The sequence below is a fragment of the Polypterus senegalus genome, chromosome 1 (assembly GCF_016835505.1).
Source record: "Polypterus senegalus isolate Bchr_013 chromosome 1, ASM1683550v1, whole genome shotgun sequence".
Lineage (NCBI taxonomy): Eukaryota > Metazoa > Chordata > Cladistia > Polypteriformes > Polypteridae > Polypterus > Polypterus senegalus.
Window position 1 is genome coordinate 91,535,098 of NC_053154.1, and position 18,579 is coordinate 91,553,676.

An 18,579-nucleotide genomic window follows, 5' to 3' on the forward strand; every position below is an offset into this window, starting at 1 on the left:
GACATGTATAGCATCCATTGGCAACATTTTCTGAATATGTGAATTTTTTAATTCAAAAACGGACTTTCGTCATTGGCTTGTTTGATCGCCGTGTCCAAGGATTTTAGTTGTCTTTACCACCCACAGCCCCTTTATTATTTTTTAATGTAGATTATGTACTCAATAGCTTGCTTACGCCCACGTGACGCGACCCTGCGACTTTTTTCCATTTGCTTAAGGATGAGATTATTACTCGGCGCTCGAAGTTTCTACTCCCCCTCCATAAATACCACACGACGGCAAATGAGAGCAGAGATTAGCAACAAAGGAGCAACAGGTACGACGAAATTTCTATACAAGACAAAGAGCTCGAAAGGATACTTATACTGTAAGAAACCTAAGGGCTGAGGTATTATATAACAGACGTATATAACATAAACGTCTCAAATCTCGGTGAGTCCTGCGAAGACTCAGACGTTCTACTGAAACTGGGACACTACTCTGAAACTGTGATAAAAAAGTTGAACGGGTCCCAGTAACCTCCTATAAAGGAAATATCCACGGTAAGATCATCTCTAGGAAAAAAAAAAGTAGGCAAGGTTTTTGGTATTTCCTCACCTTCTCCTGGGAAAAGATTAAAGAATCATCACGCCGGTACTTCAGAAGACTTGAATCCGTTATGTACTCAAACAGAATTGAGGGGCCAAAGAGAGGAAGATCCTTTGATTCCATGAATACGACTTTTGAGGAGAAGCAGCTCAACAATGAGGTACGTGACTCCGCCGCCGCTGACGGCACAGAAAACGAAATGTGCGCTCCAGTCTCACGGGTTTTATATTTTCTGACAAACCGTGACACTGCGGCGCTTTTTTGTTCTTAAAATTAAGAATTCATAAGCTTTTACAGTGCCAGACACCTTATCTGTTCATTATCATATATGTATATTATTGTAAATCGATCCAAATGGCTACACACCTGTCTCTAGCAGCTCGTATTAAAAGAAGACTGTACACTTAAAAGGGGGATTCTTGATAGGGTTCTCTTTTCGATTGCCCCTTTTCCATGCTATGAAAACTGTTCAATGTCTTTCATATTAAACTTCTGCACTTAAATCCTAGTCTTTTCTTACGCATTTTCTACCTGTATAGCATTTTTCTCTGTGCAGCCCAAAACCGCAAACCAGTTGATAATATTTATGGAAATTTATATGCACGTGATTTACGGTCCAGTTAGATTAAGCTGGTGACGCTGTGCGTTGGAGATTTGTTGATCTCAATCCCTCGCTAAACGGCTCCGCTATGCTTTCAGAAGGTAATTGAAAAGCGACTGGCTTCAAACGGACATCTCATTTACCGGGCTTTTTTTTTTAAGCCTAGCACTTTCAGAGGTGCAGCTGTAGATAGGCACAGCGGCATCTTTGCCATGCTGGCAGCAACACGTAGTGCGCCTCTTTACAGACGTATGTTAAAACATTATTAGAAAGGAACAGAGTTACGATTTACAGCTTCATATCGACAGACGAAAGGGAAAACGATCTTGAGTACCTCGGTAAGGCTTCCTCCAGTTCGATCACGTATTATGATCCATTTCAAGGCTCAAAGAACCAACTTAGACCATTCCAGAATGTGGTGAAATGTCAAGCAAAATGTCACCTTTTATTGGCTAACTAAAAAGATTACAATATGCAGGCTTTCGAGGCAACTCAGGCCCGTTCTTCAGGCAATATGTAAAATTTTCTAGACATTTCACTACATTCATAATGGCTAACACGGTACAACACCCAGTACTACCATTCCAGAATGAAATGGATCTTTTTTAAGCAATGGCTTTCAACCTTGTAATCCGGTAACGTGCCATTGAAGAACCAGTATTTTTAAGAGTGTGGGAGCCGGCTTCCCGGACCCTAAATTGGACGAGATTGCAAGGAATTGGATGCGTGGAAAAAAACATAACGATTAAATACTGCAGGTTGACAGACAACTCAGAATGTCCAAGGGAAAGCTACTGCGAGCGTGCCCTACGATGAACTGACCACGCATTCATGGCTGGTTACTGCAATTTAGGTCCTGAAATGGTTGACTATGAGATGTATACTGTATAGTTATCAGATGTTCAACATGAAATCTCAAAAGAGCCTGTTAAGTTTACACATTTTAGAGATTATAACCATGCCAAGCATAGCCACCTCTTCTTCAGTATTTAGCAGCCGAGACAAGAGGCGGCTACTCGAATCTAGGGGGCGACTAAAATGAAAAAAAAAAAATTAAACAATTTACTTGTTTATTCTATTTGCAACGCCGAGCCACGCTTTAAAAACATAAAAAAATCTTCAGGGACGTGAGTGATGACTTTCCACGATCAGACGTAACGTCGGAAACATTTTCTTCCAGAAATAATGTATACTAATAATAATATCACACATTATTTACGAAATTCAGAATTCGTGTTTGACCATGTTACTCTGCATTGATATAATCGTATTACCGATTTCAGCACGTTGTCCAATAGCTATTTCCTTGGATTTACTAAACTGAGCGCAACGTGTCGATTGATTGATTACGGCACGAGTAAAAGTCGATAATCTCCGGATTAATGTAGATAACATGATTACAAAAATGCGAAAAGAGTTTGGTTTGTTTCTAGACCACTATTACCTCGACAAATTTAAAATAAACACGCGAGGCACGCGAACCTGGACGCCCTTCATGCTGCAGAACACGTAATGAAAGGACATCCTTGTTACGAGTTTAACACGTTTTCCATTCCAAAAGTCGTTTAAGTCTGTAAACTGACTTTCGCAATTTAGTTTTTAATGTACCTGTAATGTACCAGAGTCAGCCGATCATCTGACTCCCTTTAAAGCTTCTAGTATTAGAAATATATGCGCTGTGGTGTTTAGTGTACACATAGTGCTGTAGAAAACTAGGCTATTGAGGAACTGATATGAAAATGTAAGATTAAAACTTGGGTTTTAGCTTCAAGTTTTGAGATAAAAATATAAAGGGGAGAACAGAATGGAATGTGTTGTATTTGTAATTTGTATCAGTCTGTTCTTACTCGTCGGGCATTGCCTTATTTTTTTCTAAACATGTCTGATTTATAAAACTGCAGTCTGATTAAGGTAGGGTTGTTGATGTCACCTAATAGACGATTGTTCTAAAGCCCCCTTTATTGACAATAAGATGAACTTAACCCATTTGATCAGTCCTATACATAGAAGGTAGAAGGTGCTACGTGTGCTTTTAGTTTTCGTTCAGTTCTCAGCGAATTAATGACTTAGTAATCCTTAGGTCAATTTAGAGCAACGTCGCGATTTAAACGACAGTAAGGTGGTTTTTATTTTTGCATTACGATATATGTATAAGTTTATGAACTGACTTCAGTTCGTAATTTTAAAACGACATTGTCAAGAACCCGTGCGTCTGGGAAATCAGAAAGCAGCCTGTTTTACTTGTTTGATTTCTGTGAAACGTCTCTGATGAGGCATTTTGTGATCCTTTGTATCACTTTGTATGAAAACGTGCTATAAAATAAATATATTCACTCAGCCGTTTATTCAACTAACAGAACATCAGCCAGCTTGCGTAGGGGAATAAAAGTGCATTATGTGTTAAACAAAAAACGGGGGGTATTGCTGTTATTGTTTATTAAATCCCTAACAATTAAATTCCAAAACCTTCCGTTTGCTTTACTCTATCAATGGTCAGTATACGGGACTGGCAAACATTTCTTAATAGCTACAGATAGCTACAGAAATGTGACAAGTGAGAATCGCGTATCCCGCATTTTTGACTGGATACAATTTTTAAAAAAGACGACTAGCTAAACACATAATAGCCATGAAACAGTCCGTGGTGACAACCGAGCCTTTCTTATACTTATGACTTTGTTAAACTTGCCACCTTTACTGTGGAAAATATGTCGTGCTGGGTACAAAGGCGAGTGACTTGGAGAGTAACCTGGAGTCGCTCATCTGCCAGAGTACAGTGATGTTGGCACAGACCTGGAGAAAGAAAACCTGCAGGCATAACAGCCCGCTATGGACTGCTCTGACTCATGGTGGATTAGAAGACCTCACTGACACGTGCAGCTTCAAAACATCACCATCACAAGACCTCACTGACACGTGCAGCTTCAAAACATCACCATCACGTGCATCTTCATTTTGGCTATTTTTGCACATCATCCTCCCATTTAAGAAGTCCTCTTAAGCAAGATGTCATTTGTCAATTCTTATAAAAAGTTATCAAAGGATTTTTGTAAATGATGTAGATGGGACCAACCTTTGTAAAATATAACATAACTAAAAAGGTAACACTCATGTTTAATGTCGATATGACTAAAGAAAAAATGATTAATGTTAATTTACACCTTAAACTGAAGTTATTTAATTAGGTATCGTGTTTTAATGTTTCAGAAGCCAAGCTAAACTTTCACAATTAATCTGTAGAGCGATTCTAAACATCATGGCAGGAGGACAATCTATAAATTATTTATTTAACTTTCTATGATCATTTTTTTTTTTACAGAAAGGCAGTTTTCCACCAATACACTTAATTGCAGTGAATGGAATACTTGGCTGCAGAGGATCCATTATTCATCTATCTATTTCAGTTATATGGGAAGCTCATACCTATTTGGGCAGTAGTAGGTGCAAGCAAGAAACCTACTAGTCCATTAAGGGGAACACACACACAAACACACTCAATCACACACCATGCCAGCTTGTTGTTTCATACTATCCAAGCATGGACGTCTTTGGGACTGGGGTGAAAACAGTTTCAGAAAAATGCCCATGCAGAAAGGCTAAGAACCTGCAGACTGCATGGGAGTTAAACTTGGGTCTCTGGAGGTAAAGCGCAGTAGTGTGCCATCCAATCATAACTCGCAACTCATAATCAAAAGCTACTTAGACAGTATAGAGATATCAACTTGTTCTATCAGAGAGAGAGAAAATTACAGATCTATAAAGTGTGTATTGAACTCAGCTTAAATTCACTACAACAAAAAACTAAATAAATGATCATTTTACTAAATAGATCAGGATGTAATAAAAATCAGTTTAAACAGTTCAGCAAAAGGCAGAATTGGATCTTCCATGTAAAAGCTGAGTATAATCAAAACCTGCAGACCTTGGGGCCTACTAATAGGACTGACTGTCCTCACACGTTTTGGAGAGTCAGGAGTTACTTAATATGCGGTGCCAACAATAGCAACAAATAAATGAGATACTAAAAATGTCTCGAACCTACATGGTCATAATAAAGTCCACTGGAGGAGCCCAATCCTATTCCATTTGGCTTAGACATACACTTCTTAAAGTTATGCAGACAATTTGTCAGTCTCATGCCTGTAGATCTAGAGTTCTCATAACATACCTCTTCTTAAAAGGAAAAATAGTTTTTGTTTTATGCTTATTAAAAAGAATGCAAATCAACGTCTCTTCTAGAAAATATTTCAAATTCAGCACAGCATGTTTTCAACACCTATGTAATGATATACAAACTAACATCCTTTGTATTTTAAAAAATACTAGCACAACAACTAAGAAGACATCTTATTAGTGTCTCTAAGGTATTGTTAAATTCAAAGTGTTGTCCAACACACTGAAAGCTTTGGATTAAGAAATATTCAAAGAAAAATAGAGTAATGTTTATTTAAATATCATTTCTTATTGAAGAGTGAGTAATTTCAAATGCCAAATTGTTTTTATAAAATATGATTTATTATTCTGAGCATTCATTTCAAGAGCAACAATACTGTACATTACAACAATTTGAACAGATTCTTTATAGTCTCGTCAGACGGTGGTCACGTGGATGGATTAGCATAAGATGCAAGGCAGGACAAATTTTGGACAGGGCACCCGTCCATTACTCTGATTTTTTACTCAGGCAGAAGGACTAATTTAACAATGAAAATCATGTTTCCAATTTTTTGGTGATTCACATTTTAAATATTGCAGATACAGCATTTAATAGGAGTTAATTAGCACTTCTTTGAATAGATGACAAAATGATTCTCAATTCCCAACAGCACTAAAGTAAACTCCATATAGAAATCCTAGATAAACACCACAGCTTGAGCTATGCCTATGGACTGGGTGCTTTAATGAAAGCCACTGCCTTACAGAGCTAATTATGAAAGGCTGCTGAGCAACTAGCAAATCAAACAAACTGAACAAACACTGCAGTAAACTAGCTGATTGCAGACATCCAATGCAAAGTAAGCAGATTTACTACAAATTACCACCTAACACCTGCTGTTGCCACAGACCATATGTAATTAAAATATAATAGCAATGCTTATAAACAAGATACAGTTAATTTCAAATTATGATTAAGACAATATAAAAATTCAATTGAGCACAGCCGAGAGATAGGAAGAGCTGGAATAAATAGCCTCTAATAATGACACTAGATAATTCAAATATGACAAATGCAGTGAGCAAACAACTTGTGGACTCATATACATGTTTGCCTTACTTTGATTCCCTTAATAATAATGAGCGGCTGTTCATTCCTAAAAACGTGGCCCGTCTTTGTCAGAATGTGCTGCATGCAAACATTTTATACAATATCCAATCCAACTTATTGACAAGAATATTTTCTAGCTTTGTAAAGTTGATAATACATCTGCATGGCTTTCAATCAAAGGGTGACCATTCACATTTTTTAAGTAGCACAACTTATTGTGACCATAATTACTTGTTTTAATTGTACAATTCAGATTATTCTAAATGACATAATCAATACTGTTATTTTATTTGAGGCAATAAAGGTTTATCTTTGCAGTTCCACACACTGACCTGCTCATCAGCCGCATAGTTCATAGGGTCTTGTTAGGCCTTCCATCTCAGGGTTGCTGCACATGTTGCACTCAGGGCTCCAGGGGTGGGAATTGGCGTCTTGTTGTCCTGAAGCATATAAGCAGGTTGGAAAATTTATAGATGGTTGGTATCTCTTATCTTGCCTATGAAATGATCCCTATCCATCCATCCATTATCCAACCCACTATATCCTAACTACAGGGTCACGGGGGTCTGCTGGAGCCAATCCCAGCCAGCACAGGGAGCAAGGCAGGAACAAATCCCTGGGCAGGGCACCAGCCCACCGTAGGACACACACACACCAAGCACACATTAGGGACAATTTAGGATCGCCAGTGCACCTAACCTGCATGTCTTTGGACTGTGGAAGGAAACCCACACAGACACGGGGAGAACATGCAAACTCCACGCAGGGAGGACCTGGGAAGCGAACCCAGGTCTCCTTAATGCAAGGCAGCAGTGCTACCACTGCGCCACCGTACCATCCCGGAAATGATCCATCCCTTAATGTTAATAGAAAATACATTCCACAGAAATGCATGCATGCATAACTGTATTCCGCCAATAGTTTTTTTTTTGCTTAACTTTCTCATTTTCTGACTCCTTTCAGAAACACACAGTTTGTGTCTATAGCATGGTTGCTTTGTGTACGTTTTCTCTCCATCTCAAAACAAAAAAAAATCCCTGGCTCAGTAATTAAATTCTGTCAAAGCGGAGTAACTGAGGTTTTCCATTAGTGGCTTTTAAACGTATGAAAACATTAGTGTCTGCAAAATTCTAAGCTATATTAAAGATTTTTTTTTCAATATTAATTCCTAGTAGTGCACATTTCTCCCTTCATAATAAAGAAATCAATTGAAAAAAATGCTAAGTTTTGGTTAGGGTTACTTTATGAGCAACATAGTGTTATCACAAATTAAATTGGATGGTAAAGTGGTACAGTAGGCAGCGTATCCCCCTCCATATAAATAAATGAGCAAATCTTTATTTTATATAGTATACCTCACAGACAGCCTATAGGTTGGTTTAGATGGTTTATTGCTAACAATTACATGTCTGATTAGAATGCACATAATCAGTAAGAGGCTGACAGCTTTCATAGAGGCATAAAGACAACAGTGTAAGATTCATTGTTGCTAAAGTAAGAGACTTGAGAAAACATTACATATTTATGGACTAACCTAGCCCTAACCTAAGTGCCACAATTAACAAAAGTGTGCTTATGTGATGTAAAGCCATGGCCTTCATTCATCCCACCAGTTAAAGCACAAGCTTGCTGGTGTGAGCAGTGGTGCTGATTCACTATGCAAACCTGAACAAATAATCTAAACTTCTAGTGCTTAAACTGACAAGTGAATAACATAGTTGTACTCTGGAGAGGCATTATGGATTCTAGGATTTCAGTAAAGCACATATTAGTGACTGTGTTGGACTTGTGTACTGGGTTGGTTCCTGTCTTGTGCTCACTCGGTGCTGTCAGGATTGCGTCCAGCATCCTGTGAAACTGACATTGACATATCAATGTCAATGTATCAATGTACAAAATAGTTAATAGTTTTTTGGACCATCCCTAGGTCAAGCCTAATGTTAAGTAGTTCAAAAAATGCAATAGGTTAAAAAATAACATTTTATGATTTAACAGAATGTTGCCTGTTTGATTCTCCTAATTTTTGTAAATGTGATATTCACTAATCCGCTGAATGAACATCGTGTCTGCTTGTACATACCACAGCAATTAATGCATAAGAGTGCAGTATTACTTTCTAAATCAAAGATATGAACCTCCTAAGCTCAGTAAGGACCCCTTATACCATTCCTTGGGTTTAATGCCCACTGATAGTGTCCGTTCAAAAGTTAATAGAACACAGACCTTGGAAGAGAGCTTCACAGGGCCTTGGGTTAATTAGGGACTTTAAATTGTCCAGACATAGTTTTTGCCCTGAGAGAGACTTGCATTCAGTTCTGAGCTGGTTTGCCTTGCACCTTACACTCCTCTGATATTGTGTGATCTCCTATAAACACTGCATAGAAAATGGATGAATGAACATTTACTGCAGTTCTTAAATGTGCATATCTAAAGGACTTCCATGTGCACAACATAATTCATCCTCAATTCAAATATGGAGGCCAGTTGTTACAGCAACGCCAAACCCCTTCAAAATGTGCTTAAATGTGCACCGTACTATGGACCTAAATGAATGTCTACTTATGCTATTGGATAGTTTGTTAGGTATATCAGATCACAGAGAAAATCCAATTTAAATAAAAAATAAACTCTATGTTACTAAACAAGTCTTATGACAAAATATTTTCTAAAGACAGTTCATAGCTGGAAATGTAGAGCAGTTTGTGTTTCTTTTTTCCCACATCTGTAGGAGGAGAATTATGAAATGATTTAAGCAGGCACAGAAAATGGATGAATGGATATAATTAATCAAGTCCCCGTCCTGTTTCACAAGTACCTTTACAGTCTGCAGCTCAGCCCAGTAAGACACTGGCAATTTAAAAGAGCTCATTCTTCAAGGCACAATACTTGTGAATTTGGAAATATTCATTTTCCAGTTAAACTACTGTATGTTACAGTAACGTTTGTTGATCGTGGTGCTGAAAAGTGGAAACATGTTGCATGTTGGTCAAACATGCAAGTAAGAATTATGCTATGCTTTTTACAAATTACAATACATGTAAACCTGAATTTGAAAAGCAATATTCTAAAGTTAATTCTTGAGAAGTATATAGCAAGGCTTTTAAATGAGAAGTCGGTGATGCTAAACCAACGTGATACAGCTTTTGTACATTTTGTTCATCCATTAATTATTGATCCTGAATAATTTGGTTTTGATTTGTGGGAGCTGCAGCCTTTCCCAAAAGCACATAGTAAATGAAACTGTAAACAAAGAAAATACATGTAACGTCTTCAAAATCTGAATCTGATAAATGACTTGGCTCTTCTAAATAATAACAATAATAATAATAATAATACAAGGTGGTAGCTTTGTTTTGATGCAGTGAATCTGGCATTAATATAATAGTTAAAAAAAAACAAACTAGTAAGCATGCCTTATTCTTCTGTACTTTAACAGAGAGGTTATTCATTAAAGCAAGTTTATTAGTAGCTTCATATAAAGCTATGAAAAGGCAAGGATTAAAAGGAAAAATATGGAAAGGCTTGGGCATTATTGTGTTCCTCAACTTCTGCATGTTTCATTTGTTAAGATAAAGTATGAATATGAGTGATGCTCTGTCTGCAAACATATATCCCACACAAATGCTGTCCAGTTCATAATCGCTGTTAATAGTGGTTATTGTCTTTCTCAGGTGCTGACTCATTCTCTCCCTCTTATAAAATTGTTTGATCTTAGTTAGTATTACTATGTAAGGCACACAGAAAGCACAGCAGACGTATAAGGGCTGGCAGCTGTCAGGTTGGAGGGGCATAAGGGTACACATAAAAGGGATACTTTTATTTGTAAAATACAATTGGTGCAACAGTCACACTGCCATTAATTTCAACAGCAATGTGATCATTGGCTTTTTTTTACATTTATATTAAGGTGCCCTCTGATGGCAAACATGAAAATGACATGTGAAGAAATTCTTTTTCAGAAATTTCAGAAGCACTTTTTACGTTTCACATTTGCTGTTCCATTAATAATAGGCTAGCGCCTGGTGTTTTTCAGTAAAATACAGCATTGACTACTTGAAATACATAAATGTGTAACTGAAGGTATACAAATAACAATATTAATAGTACAAGTAATACTCTAATTAATAATATTTTTCCTGTGCAGTATCTACTTTTAGCCCACGCTGATATATCAAAAGGACCACTGGCCTTTACATTAGCCACACGAACTATCATGGTAAGGGCCCTATTGGCCACTGACCAGTGGCACTGACCATCCCCATTTTATTTTGCTTCCTGGCACAGATGAACAAGTCCAGCTTCAGTAAGATTGAAGAGAATATGAACATCTCTTCTGACCGAGGCAGGGCGGCCATGGTCTTCTCGCTGAAGAATGAGGTGGGCGGACTGGTCAAGGCCTTAAAACTGTTTCAGGTAATCAAGCAAATAGGCAGAGTGTAGCTGTACCAATAGCAAAGCAGAGATACAGCATTATCAGAAGGTCTCTTCAGTGGAACAGGTGGTACACTGATTTTAACTGAGCACAGGAAAGCTGGCGTGACTTACAAGGGCTGATGAGAAACAGACATCTCAGACATTTCATAGATACTAGCTTAATTGTGTAAAATCAGTCACTCTAGTTTGCTGTTCCCTTCAGTTCCTTCTATTACACTAATAGTCCAGATATTATAAACAGATAAGACTTTAATATGAAGTAATGCCATCTAGAATGATAATGTAACTCATTAGGAATCCCACAAAGTCCACATCCTAAACTGTTATCTTACTTTCTGTTTTCTCAATTTTTTCTTCTTTTCACAACTATTCTACTTTTAGATCTTCAAGTTTCTGATACATATGCAACATTACCTGTACAGCTATTGTTTTAATGAATGAAATGTATCTTAAAAGTGAACTCACTGCTTACAAATGTTTTCTGCTGGCAGGAGAAGCATGTAAATCTTGTGCACATTGAGTCCCGCAAGTCAAAGAGGCGTAACTCAGAGTTTGAGATCTTTGTGGACTGTGACAGCAACCGAGAACAATTGAACGAGATCATTCAGATGCTACGCTCCCACGTGAATGTGGTATCCATGAACCCACCAGACAACTCTTGCTTAGTAGATGATGGTAAGAGATTTGGAACACAATATTTAACAGTCAACTAATTGCTAACATTGTCCAAGGAGGCAAAATGCATTTCAATAAGGATTTTTTTGGCTATTTAATCCATAATTGGCATTTATTGGTAGGCTTGGTTGCAATAAACACAGACACATACAGTGTAAACCTCTCTAGTCCCTCCTTTTCTCACAGTAAATGATGTGCTGTTCTTGTTACTAGCTCAGCTTGCTTAGGTGAGCCCTGAAATACCCTTACTGAAATCTAACTGGCTCTCTGAAAACATTTACATTTTCAGGCTGCATTCCAGCTGCTGTGCCTATGTTAGCCCTGAATGCTAATGCACTATTAACACTTGATAAGTGAAAACCCAGTTAGGTTCACAGTTCATAGGTTTCGACAGTCTATCTAGCGTTATATGCTCTTCCTGAGAGCAGGGTTGATTTTGAAAAATCCAGAAGACCAAAGGTGGCACATTGGACTAGGGCTACTGCCTCATTGTGTGATTTGAATCTTGTCCCCATTTTTAATATGTAGAGATGTGCTTTTTGGTAGCTGACATCTCTAAGCAAGAGTTGATGACATTGCCCTGCAGTGGACTAGCATTCCATCCAGAAATGGTTCATGTTATGTACTAAATGCTGCTGGGACAGACTAAAGATTCCTAGCAACTTTAAATAGACTAATCACAATCATAAAATGGATAGACAGATATAAAGGTTTAACATCTTGAATGTCATATCAGTTTGTATCAAATATGTTGCCATGTTGAAAAAATGTATTCCAAGAGTCAAACATTTAAAATTAGTAAAAGCTTTTGGTGTGGTTATTTAAGGAGACCATGTTGATAATAGTCATGTCTGATGAAAACTGAACATTCACAGAGGACTGTTTTACTTGAGCAGATATGGACAGTGTACCATGGTTCCCAAAGAAGATTTCAGACCTGGATAAATGTGCCAATCGAGTATTGATGTATGGCTCAGACCTGGATGCCGACCATCCCGTAAGTAGATCTGAAATTTCAAGTTTCTACACGTCGGGACATCAACAATTCTCTCTGTCTGGATGAAACAGCACAGGAAAATGTGCCGGGTGGTATTCTGCTACCTGCTATTTTCTATTATGTGTTACCAGACTTAGATGAGCAATTTCCGTGACTTCTCTGTGTCACTAGTGATATTAGGGAATTGACTTGATGATTTCAGACACTTATAATTTAAAACAGTGAGTCAAATTTGCTCTCCATAACAGAACTGATGGACTTCTTTGTTGTTTAGGGATTTAAAGATAATGTCTACCGCAAAAGAAGAAAGTATTTTGCAGACCTGGCCATGAGCTACAAATAGTAAGCTTTTCCTCTACACATTGAATTCACATTGTCAGTGATAGTGCAAAAAGACATAGGACATGAATTCAAATGTCCATTATACTGAGCTGCTATTATGATGGTTTTGTCAAACTGATTTATTGGGATTTTGATGCAAGAGGTTGTCTGCTAATCTTATTAACTGTCTCTCTTTCTAGTGGGGATCCCATTCCACGGATTGAATTCACAGAAGAGGAGGTGAAGACCTGGGGCACAGTTTTCAGGGAGCTCAACAAGCTTTACCCAAGCCATGCCTGTCGAGAGTATCTGAAAAACCTGCCACTTCTTACTAAACACTGTGGCTACCGCGAAGATAACATTCCCCAGCTGGAAGATGTATCCTGTTTCCTCAAAGGTAGATCCCATGGCTGTGTTTAGTGAGGACTGTTGGCTTATCTGAGTGATTGGTGAATACAAGCTTTCTTCTTAGTTCTAGGAACATGATATCTAAATTCTGACTGAGAAAATATTTTACTATGGTCATGTAAATTTAAAACACTTGCTTTTTTTGAGTGTTGTGTTTTTGTCTTGCTTTTTACAGTTTTAATTAAGAGTCGTGGGGAAATAAGAAATAATGTGCATTCAATTTTGTGGGCTGTCTATTACAGAACGCACAGGCTTCACTATTCGGCCCGTGGCTGGGTACCTTTCTCCACGAGATTTCCTGGCAGGCTTGGCATTCCGAGTTTTCCATTGCACCCAGTATGTACGCCACAGCTCTGACCCTCTTTATACTCCTGAGCCGTAAGTATTTATCTTTCCAAATTGATCTATAATGTAGGGAATCTTCTGTTATAGGTTGTATAAGGCAGCTTTTAGGTATGATGAACAAAACAATGCAGAAATTCAAGTAGCAACAGAATCCCAAACTACTGTAGTTCACAGTAAAGCATGACTGTTTTGAGTTTGAGTCAGAAAACAAAAGTATTTTTTTTAATGAACCAATTCCCATCTGGACCTCACTATAAACAATTTACCAGAATTAAAAATATATTTAAAATGTAGAGTTCTGTCACATATATTCTGCATTTTACTAATGTTAGAATAAACATGCAAGCAATCATAGCCAATTTACAATAAATTAAAATTAAATTTTATTTAGATAGACTGAGTATGCCTGAAACTGTCCAGTAAGCTTTTGTATGAGAAGTTGTGTAAAAAATTCTATTCAACAGAAACTTACAAACATCGGTTAAATGTGGTATAGGTTAACACTTGCAGCATGATGGCAAAATAGTTAGTTGTGCTGCCTCACAACTCCTTGAGACTGGGTTTGAATCTTAGCCTAATTGTTGTCAATGTGGAGTTTGCATATTCTCTTCTTGAGTCTTTCAAGTAGTCTTAAACATTCCAGAGATGTGCATGTTAGATTAACTGGTTACTGTACTGTGGTTGGATAGGCAAGTGTCACCTTTGCCTATATGAAAAAATTTGCTGCACAGATGGCTAATGTCTTGAGCTTGATGTTCACAGATAAAAAGCAATCAGGATAAAGGGATTTAACACTTTATTTTGGGGACAGATGCTGATCTGTAAGCAGTTCCGTGGTGCAGTGGTTAGTTTTCAGGTTTCCAGTAACTAGATTTGTGGAGTTACTTATGTGTGGCATGTTTTCAGTAATCTTCATGAATTCCAGTTTCCTTCCATTGTCCAATTTCAAAACTCTGCACTTGCCATGTGTTGGTTTGTAATACCTATTGCTGCCTATATGAGCTCCAGCTTCCCATAGTCCTGAAATAAAAAAAGCAGAAAATATCTGACCACATACTGCAGATGGATAAATGGATGTTGATATGTCCTTCTATATTTCTTAGAGACACTTGTCATGAGCTACTAGGACATGTTCCTTTACTTGCTGAGCAAAGTTTTGCCCAGTTCTCTCAGGAAATTGGTCTAGCCTCTCTTGGAGCATCAGATGAAGCTGTCCAGAAACTAGCCACAGTGAGTATAAGTATCTGACTTGGTTTTTCTCCTCAAGGTTAGGCAGTTTCATATGTGAAAACCTCACTTCTTCCAGAAAATAACACTCCAGATAGTCTTTTTCTATACTATGGCCTTCATGGTCCCCATTCCAGAGTAATACAGAGCAGAAGAATTGTTCAAGGTTACAGAATTGTTGAAGATTGCATTAAAATGATGACATTTTAATGCTTACTCCTATATCTGCTGAACTCTTAAGTTCTCAGAATAAACAGTGAAGTGGAAGCAGGGTATAATTATGTACAATGTAATGGAAATTCTTGCTAAAAATCTTTTTTTTTTTTGTTTACCATTTAGTGCTACTTCTTCACAGTGGAGTTTGGACTATGTAAACAGGATGGTCAATTACGAGCCTATGGAGCTGGCTTGCTTTCATCCATCAGTGAGCTCAAGGTGAGCAATTAGGAAATAAAAAGAAGCTTAAGAACATTTGGAGAAGTTGGCCATCTCAAAAAATTATCATATTACATGTGTAATTATAGTGGAGAAGATGGGTAATGTTAATAGATTTGTTTGTACTAAAGTAGGGCAGCCACATTGTGAAAGGAAAGATAACAAAGTGAAAAATGTAACGCAAGAAAGGAAAAAATCTGAATGGTATTTCTGAAGGACTGAGTTAATGATAATATAAATTAGATAAGCTTTCCATTTGAATCCTATGTCAACTATCAGTTTAAACAACTGTTTGCATGATTTTGAAATGACTAGTGCTGCTATATTTTATTGTGAATTATAAAATATGTAGCTTTTAGCCTTTAACAAGACATTCAGTAAGCTTTTGATTGAGCATCAGCTAACATTGTACCATCAACTCTGTGGGACTGACCATGTTCATATGCATTGTATGACCACTAGGGGGCAGCACCAAGCTCCAAAACCCCAGACACAATTAGACCAGTGCAGTCATGGGTTAAAATGACTATTTTTATTTGAAAAAATAGCTTGCTTCCTTCACAGTACAGCTCTTTTCTGGTTTCTTCCACAACTAATCTAGGGGTAAAACTGGAAGGTTTGATGGGAGTTGCCTCATTCAGAAGCCAGATCATGCTTTTATGTGATCTTTGTATCATTGGGCACATACCCCCTCAAATATTTGATTGATCGACAATAAATTGAGCCACTCTTACCTTCAAGAGAGACCAAATGAACATGCCCCGGTCCACAAAAAGTTTCTCATTTAAAAAATAGCTTATGGCTTGCTTCCCCGCCTTTTCAATTTTTGGCTTTACCACTGCACTAATCCCCAGCAGGATAGGGATTATTAAAGTGAGATGGCTTCTAAGCTGGATTTGGGAGTACTTCAGGTGCCACAGCATTGTAAAATGGAAGCAATTCCGAATCAGGCAGAAGCCCCCCAAAGCAGAGATAGTCCTCTCCTGCAGCTCCTCCAGGTGGCATCCAAGTACCCCAACAGGGTTGCCCATCAGGACTACAGCTCTCAATATGCCCTTTGGGTGTACAAATGTGAGTTCCAACGAGGGATGCTACCGCCCAGTGTAGTCTCCCTTTGTCCTTCTGTTATAATGGCCACCTGGCCAATCAAAGAAAAAGAACCATCAACCAACCTGGGCAGGATGCTCATCCATCCACATCTATACCTATAGACTTCCCATTCAGGTAAGGAACCATCCATTTTTATTGGGATGCCAGCCACTATGTGTCATTTGTGACAACTCCAAAAAAGTCTTCTGTGTGCTACTGCCTCTATCATAATTGGTTTGTGCTATCACCCATGCTATCATTTTTGCAAATTCTATTTGTGCATTGTGCATTTATAGATTCAGGTGTGTTCCACTGGCATTGTTCAACCTCCATACCATTTGAACTCACACATGCTCTCAGGCTATTATTAATGGATTTCAAGTAGCAGTGTTTTTATATGTTTCATCCGACTTCTCTTTCGTGGTTAGTAACTGCATTTCACCTGATACTGCTGGGATAGGCACCAGCTCACTATGATCTTGTTCCGAATATGTGCTTAAGACAGTAGATAAATGAATTTAATGTTTTAACTGCACAACTCATTAAATATGTTTTGACAGTTTTTCAGTCACCTCATATTTCAGCTAATCATTTCATAGTGTTCTCATTAATGTTATCTAAAAAAAAATACTTTTTTAAATGAGTTTTATTTAGGACTATGAGGTTTCTTTCTTTTTACTTTTAATGATATTTGCATGTGGCACTAAACAGATCTTTGCACTTTCGTACTGTCTAATAGCATGCACTCTCTGGAAGCTCCAAGATGAAGCCTTTTGACCCCAAAGTCACCTGCAAGCAAGAGTGCATCATCACAACATTCCAGGAAGTCTACTTCATCTCAGAAAGCTTTGAGGAAGCCAAAGAAAAAATGAGGTAAGCAGGTAGCTATGCAAGTCAAACATGACGTTTAGTAAAAGATGAACATTAAAGCAATGTTTTTGTAAGGTACTGTATATCATAACCAAGAGCTACTGCCAATTATTCTGTAACACAGAACTTTTTTGTGTTTTTTTTTTTGTCTTCAGGGAGTTTGCAAAGACCATAAAGCGCCCCTTTTCAGTTCGCTACAATCCCTACACACAGAGCGTGGACATCCTGAAGGACACCAAGAGCATTTGTGGGGTGGTCAAGGAGCTACAGCATGAACTGGACATTGTCAGTGATGCTCTTAATCGAATGAACAGTCAGATAGGAGTGTGAAACATTTTACTTTCTAAATTTTGTATGTGCTAGTATGTTTCCAGTATGGTACCTTTCAAATGCTGGCATATATTCCTGCATGCCAAAGTGTCAGTTGATGGGGATCTATGTGGGGTTAAAAACTTAATTTTCTTCATATGAGATGTTATTTTGGTATTGGTTGTCTTTGCCTTTTTTCTCATGACACCTCTACTGGCATTATACAATTGCACAATGCCCCTTATGTCACTGATACTATATTTTACTGTGACTTTAGCTTTTCTGCCCTAATTCAAGCTCTTTGTGTAACCAAATACTATGGTCTTGGTCAGAATCCATTCTGTCTCTCTTTAAATGACACCCTGGCTTTTCTGTTGCCCTTGCACAGCTGATAACCTGCAATCTCCTCTCATTTTATCCTGCTTACCTCTCTCCTTCTGTGGCAGGGAGGCAACCCAGTGTACCTGAATATAACTTTTAAGCTTTATGCTTTGTGGGTTTATTCACCAGCCTTTTTTTGAACAAGTTATCAAAAACAGCAGTGATACATTAACAACATTCAGCCATGACTGATCCTTAAACCATGCAAACTTTCTTCTGCAATTGAGCAGCAATTCCACCCATACCATCCTTAAAATCACAATCATTAATGCTGCCATCTATGATATTTATTCACTTAGACCTTTTCTTTGCTAGAAATTTGAGATCTGGTCTCATTTGGCCCCTGATGCCTTTAAAATAAGTTCTGTAGGTGTATAAAACACAGGAGAAGTGAGCCAGCAGCTATGCTGATCCATATATATACATATGATTGGCCATACCTTTGAAAATGATCCTTCCTTCCATTCATGAAAAGCAAAGTTACTGTGGGTTTTCCTCTCCTATTGGACAAAACATACAGTTGTTCAAATTTACTTTATATTGTAGTTTTCATTTGTAAAGGTATGTGCTTATTGAAAATATATCTCATTCTTGTGCAAAGAAGTCACAATATATTGCAATAAAAGTATTATT

The 18,579-nt window shown here is 37.8% G+C and overlaps 1 protein-coding gene across 2 annotated transcripts; it reads left to right on the plus strand.

Moving 5' to 3' along the window:
* Positions 1-216: 216 nt before the first annotated feature.
* On the plus strand, positions 217-18,579 carry LOC120529467 (tryptophan 5-hydroxylase 1). 2 transcript variants are annotated; one of them, XM_039753288.1, is made up of 11 exons: positions 217-748; positions 10,740-10,868; positions 11,381-11,564; positions 12,461-12,561; positions 12,836-12,903; positions 13,083-13,279; positions 13,533-13,668; positions 14,739-14,865; positions 15,202-15,297; positions 17,126-17,259; positions 17,412-18,579. In XM_039753288.1, the coding sequence occupies exons 1-11, from the start codon at positions 659-661 to the stop codon at positions 17,584-17,586; spliced, it is 1,437 nt and encodes a 478-aa protein (XP_039609222.1). In that variant the 5' UTR covers positions 217-658; the 3' UTR covers positions 17,587-18,579. The 2 variants fall into 2 exon arrangements, with proteins under 2 accessions (XP_039609222.1, XP_039609231.1); XM_039753297.1 differs by lacking the exon at positions 10,740-10,868 and having other exon boundaries at positions 218-748.

Excerpts from the sequence above, each read along its gene's own strand:
- LOC120529467 (XM_039753288.1), top strand. The coding sequence starts at position 659 with ATGTACTCAAACAGAATTGAGGGGCCAAAGAGAGGAAGATCCTTTGAT. Across the intron at positions 12,904-13,082 it reads CTGGCCATGAGCTACAAATA|TGGGGATCCCATTCCACGGA; the intron begins GTAAGCTTTTCC and ends CTCTCTTTCTAG. Across the intron at positions 14,866-15,201 it reads CTGTCCAGAAACTAGCCACA|TGCTACTTCTTCACAGTGGA; the intron begins GTGAGTATAAGT and ends TTTACCATTTAG.